Source organism: Ammospiza nelsoni, chromosome 11 (assembly GCF_027579445.1).
Source record: "Ammospiza nelsoni isolate bAmmNel1 chromosome 11, bAmmNel1.pri, whole genome shotgun sequence".
In the NCBI taxonomy this organism is placed as follows: Eukaryota; Metazoa; Chordata; class Aves; order Passeriformes; family Passerellidae; genus Ammospiza; species Ammospiza nelsoni.
The window spans coordinates 5,051,930-5,057,929 of record NC_080643.1 but is presented as its reverse complement, the minus strand read 5'-3'; the positions used below and the strand labels follow the sequence as shown (position 1 = coordinate 5,057,929).

The window sequence follows — 6,000 nt, the reverse complement described above, 5'->3', positions numbered from 1 at the left end:
AACATTTGTGGGGTTGGATGAACTTTGCCCCTCACAGATTTCTTTTCATGTCTGGGCCAACCATTCCCTCTTCTCAGAAGACCCAGTAACAAGTTTCCTGACTGGAAGGCATTTCTGTGAAAAACCTCTCTGGTGGTTCAAAGTTTTTTAAAAAATGGGAAAAAAGTACATCCACCCACAACCTTGAACTGCAAAGAGCACAAATCAGGATTCTGTAGCCAAGAGCCATCAATGGGATCCCCAAATCTTCAACCAGAGAGAACACTGAAGAGCAGAAGGGATGCTGAATTACTACAACTTATACAATTTTGTGGAAATTCCTATACCAACCCATGCAACCTCATGGCAGCACGGATTGTCATCAAGTGAAGCTCAGCTCCAGAAGCAAACAAAATATTTGTGTTCCTATTTCTCTGCTGGAGGACTTCAGTGCATAAACACCAAGCATGTAATGGGGTCAGTTCTGCAAAATTTCATTCACAAAGATTAAAAAATATATCCCGAATTTACGAAGTCACTGCTAGTGCTGGATTATCCAGTGTCCCTAAATACCACCAGTGCAGGTTATGGCTGAGACAGAAAACAGAGAGTTAAGAGAGCTTTAAAAGCTGCAACCTTCACAGCAGCCTGAGGTCCCTCACTTTGCTTTATAACCACAAGGAAATATGGTACCTGCATTTCAGCTAAATCAGCTAAATTCAGCTTATCAGTGTCCTGATAAGATCACTGCTTAACCACTTGTGATCTGACCATGCTGTTAGACACCTTCCAAAATGGAAAACTTGCATTGGCTAGAAGAGATTTATAAATCTCTGAGTTTCAGTCCAGAAAAGTGTACAAAGACTGAAGGTGCAAGCATTTTCTTCTCTGTCATGGAATGGGACAGGAGAGTGAAAACAAAGCTGATTTTCCACTTAAGTCTCCCTCATGCCTGCACCTGTTACAAGTCATTACTTCTCAAAGGACCAGAATTATATACTCATTTCCAGGACCCATCTTGGGCTGGTAAAATGCAACATTGGTTTTTCACAGGCTTGAGCCTCCACATTCAGAGCAGCCTACAGTGATTTTTCTGGCAGCATTTCACTGACTGTCATTTTGCATAAATGATTGTAATAACAATATGCTACCAATAAAACATGCTACCAAAACTGCTCTTCTTTTGAGTGCATGTGATTTCTGGGTATTAATGGGAATGTCACACTCATACACACAGGGCATGGCAGAATGGCCCCTGAAGTGTTTTTACTCAATTTCTCCCGGTGGGTGACTTTGTCCTCATAACCATAATAAAGCTGTGGTACTTTATAAAATGCAAAAGGTCTCCTGAAGGTTGGTACATGCTGTTATTCTAACCCCCATTTGTGAAATTTCATGCAAATTAGAAAAATCTGGTAACTGAGATGTATTCACATAGCAGAGATCTAGACTTTAAAATACAAGCTGTTAACTCTGCCCAGGCACTTTTTTTGTTTGTCTTTTTAAGTAACTTTAACAGCAAAAAACATAAAGGAAATTATTTGGAGATATGCTTATTCATCAAGGCAAAGTCATCATTTAGAAAAAAAGCTCCAAGGTTCATCATTGTTTAGTTAATCCTGCTCTTGAAAATGAGATTCTGAAACTCTAATGTAACTGAACTGAAAAACAGTACATACTTCACGTTTTCAGGTGTAGAATTCTCATTTCCAGGCAGTGAGAATCCCTGCAGCCTTAACCTTCAAAAAACCACCCTCCTGAACCATAACCAATATATTCCAAATTCCAAGGTGAGCACATCCATTCTGAGTTTGTCCAGAATTATTACCCCAATGCATTGCTGAGAGACACTGTGCTGCAAAAAGCAGTTCTTTAAGTGACATTACTGCAGTTTAGAGGCACTAATTTATCCCAAATATTTGTTACAGGATCATCTCTATCTCAATAGATACAGAAGCATCTATTGTTATGACAGAAGTCTTAACTGTTCTCTTACCTCAGGGTCTTTTCAGTCTGCCAGCAAACTGTGAGTCTTCAAAGCCATTTTCTATTGTTGTAGGTTTGTTATAAACTAACCCTTGAGAAAATTTACAGCAAGTGTAAAAAATTTATCCACTCTCTTTAGACCAGACTTGAACAAAAATCCTTGAAGATAAGACTTAGAGGTAAATGGAAAATGGAAAAAATCTACCATGAATTTAACAGAGTTGTAGGATGCAAGGAAAACCTTGAAGGGAGTTATATTATGATAATTTAATTTCTAGATAAATAAAATGCCATAGTTCTAGTTTAATCTATATATTCAAGCATTTATTTTGATACCACAGATATTTCCTTATCTAGCTGGAGAAGACAAGGATGGTGTAAGGAATGGCTGGGGAGTGAACAGTGGCACTTCCTGCTCAAAGTGAGACAGGATGGAGATGGAGCTCCTCATCAGTCAGTCCTGGCAGTGCTCAACACTCCCAAAAACCAGCAATGGCAGATGCCAAATAAAGCACATAATTCTGGCAATCTGTGTTCAAAAATATTCACCAAAACTGCAAGGAGGGCTACAAAGACAGGCAGAGGGGAGAAAAAAGGCCACGAAGAAGCCACAGTTATTTTATGCCCACTCAAATGTCACCTGGAGGAAAGGAAAGGCTTCAGGGTCAGCCTGAGGAGGGACAAAAAGAACAAAGTTAAGAAATAAGATAAAGGTATAATCAGAATATGAATCAGCTCAGCTTGGATATTAATATATCATCAGAGAAGTGAGTGTCTGCAATAATCTTTGTTTGAAACTGCATGGAAAGACATTGCCACTTTTAGAGCAAGAGGATTATTCTCTGAACCAGCACAGGAGAGTGTCTGTCCAAACAAAACCCTGGGTGTGATGACCCACAGGATTTGGCCCCCAGAAGCTCAACAGTGGGAGCAGCCTGAGGCTGCAAAGAGCTGGTGAGGATTGCTGCCTACCAAAACTGCTCCTCTAGAAGCAGCAGTGAGACACAGACTATTCCAGAGAGAGCACACCAAGGATCTGAGGCACGGATCTCTCTCTTCCCCCGGCAGAGCAGCTGGCACAGATTTAATTCTGCTGCCTCCTAGCAGAAGGGCAAAGCTGGTGTCAGATGCCAGACAACAGCACTGGAAGCAGCAGCACTGCTCCAAAAGGAGAGGCAGGCACACATCACAGCACCTGTGCAACGAGTCAGAAAAGGCTGTAAACTGACCCAAGATCCCCTGGAACAAAGCTTCTTTGGGAATATAAAATCTCTGCCATGGGCTGGGCTTCAAGGAAAGCAAGTCATTCATTTGGGCCATATTTCATAATTCCCTACTACCAAATTTACATTGTAGTTTTCCCCTGTCCTTAGTGACAGCAAAAGCTTCCAGGGGGCCATTTCAGGGTATGTGACACATTTCACCCCTTTGGGGTAGCAGCGAATTGAGAAGTTCTGGTTTTGTTCTCAATTCCACCACAAATCCAGTATATAACCACTGGAAAGTAACTTATTTTCTTTGAATCTACCTTCAAAAATAGACAACTTTTCTCTAAAACTCTTTTTTTCCCATCTAGAACATCTCAGAAATGGTTTTAACTTAACATCACCATAGAACACTTACCAAAATAAATAAATTCCAGTTATGGGTAAACACTGTACAAATAGCAAATGAAAAGGATCTCCCCTGATGACACCATGAATATATATGCAGAGAAACAATAGAAATAGTAATTTTAAAATTTAATCGGAAAATCAAAACAATGGAAAAATATTGGGAATGTAGAGCTCATTAGGGCAAGCAGAGTCTATTAACTGTTCAGCTGTCCAAGCACAGAGCAGAAAATCTCTTGTTTGCTTATCACTGAGTACAATGACCACTATGATCCCAGCTGTAATCAAATACATAATGGAAAGTGACCTAAACCGAGGAAATCAAAACCAAAAAAACACAGGGCCAGATCCTCCCACCACTGACTCTGGTGGAATTAACTGGCTGAATGCTCCCACTCACTCCAGCAAATCAGAATTTAATAATTATGACCCTGAACAGCTTCCCATTGCTGATGGGATCTTTCCCCTACACTAGAGAGCTTATGCACAATGACTTACATTAGTACTAGACAGCTTTTTTTTTTCCACCTTTCAGTGTGTATAAAAATTGGATGTGCATTGTTACCCCAATATTTACATAAAGCATAACAATGACTTCTGTCTCTGGGTCACCAGCAGTTCATCTGCACCACTGCACTTCAGTCTGCTGCAATGTCAGGGGGAGCAGACTGGCTGCAGCTTCACCTCTACCCTCTATTCTATTTATGAAGACTGATGACAAAAAATCTCTAACAGGCAAATAAAAAAAAGAGCATGAAATGCATCTACAATAATAGGGAACAATTACGTGTCTCAAAATGTAACCACTTGGAAATTCAGTCTGTCAAGGAACTGGACATTTAATTATTATAATCATTCTAAACAAGAACTAATTGAAACTGAAAATTTACTTTTATCTAGAATTTTGCTTATGAATTTTAAGTATGTTACCTATTAGGATATAACCAAAGCAATGAAAATCCAAATAAATTACTCCCATTCCAGTAAGCCTTCCTTATGCAGTACAAGCCTGCTCTCCTTTTTTTTGAGGCATCTCAATGAATATTTTTAGCTAATGGCTAAATTCTTTCCCATATCTAGATTCAAAGAGGCAAGGAATATGTATACTTTGCTATTCCCCTAGAGAATGGATTTATTTTAGGACAAGAAAAACTATGCCTGCTTTCAAATTTTATCTCTTCCTCATGCTTTCCTGTCATCACTTATGAATGTAAAGGTTAAACTACCTAGAACTATCTAAGGAAATAAATCTAATTGCACAGCTATAACCAAAGTTTATTGCCCTACAATAATTGCTACTAATTCTATAAGTTCCATCTTTTCACCTTCATACCACCTTGATAGGTACTAAATTACAGTTGAAAATACCCTAAGACATAATTTACTAGCACGGTCCCATCAATTCACTGGGATCAGCTTTGTATTTTGATGTTGTACTGTATGCAAGAAACACCTCAGACAAATCCATAGAATCATAGAGGTTGAAAAGACCTTAGAGATCATCTGTACCAGTTCTAACATCAGCATTTTCTTTCTATGATCCCCTAAGTTACATTCATGACCTAAACTCATTTAAAACAATTTTACATATCTTTGTGTCATTAGGAAAGTCTTATCCTTGGTGCACCACAAGAAGTTCAGGTGTGTTCTTCCACAATTTTCAGCCAGGTCTCAGATCCTTGGGAATCCAAGGTGCGTTTCAGGCAGAACCAAATCTCCCTGATTTTTCTTGTGAGATTGTAATGTACCAATATAGCAAAATCCAGGTTCAGGAGCTGCAGCCACAGTTCAAAGGAGAAGTGCTGTCCCTTTTTCCCAACTCCTTTGCAAGTTCAAAGGGTGAAGTCAATAACAGCATGACAAAAAAGGGTCTCTGTGTGACAGCCAAGGAACAGTTCCGTGTGCCATAGTTCTGGGAGTGGCCCTCAGGTTTAGCCTTTGCTACCGTGTTACCTATAAAAGGAGAGGAAAGAGTTACTTACACAGAATCGACCAAAAAAAGGATATCAAGTGCATTGTTACTGCAAAAAACTGCACACAAATAGACAATGAATGAACTTGCCCCAGCCACACCTTTATATCACACAGAGAAGCAGAATCTCCATAGAAATGTTAATTACATGTTATTTCATAGCATGAGGGAGATTTGCAGATAAAGAAATGGCAATTCACCGTTAAATTTGCCACCAACACCTCCTGGACATCTCCTATTTTACTTTGCTTCATGTCATTCCCAATGCCTCCAACACAAGTGTAGGATTTACATCCCAAAGGGCCATTCATGCAAACTGCTGCCCATTCCCGGGGTCCATCCCATGGGAGGGAATCAGGGACCTGGCAGCACATGGGAATAAATTGTTCCTGCAGCAGAAATCTCCCCCAGCCAGCAGAACTCCCTCAGGACCCTGGAGGGGCTGCAGGG

The 6,000-nt window shown here is 39.9% G+C and overlaps 1 protein-coding gene across 1 annotated transcript in view; it reads right to left on the bottom strand.

Moving 5' to 3' along the window:
* Positions 1-3,717: 3,717 nt before the first annotated feature.
* Positions 3,718-6,000, bottom strand: part of TAFA4 (TAFA chemokine like family member 4) — a 43,900-nt gene continuing 41,617 nt past the window's right edge. The window contains exon 5 of the mRNA XM_059480234.1: positions 3,718-5,531. Within this exon, the coding sequence (XP_059336217.1) occupies positions 5,520-5,531 (12 nt within the window). The 3' untranslated portion in view covers positions 3,718-5,519. The remainder of the gene's footprint in view (positions 5,532-6,000) is intronic.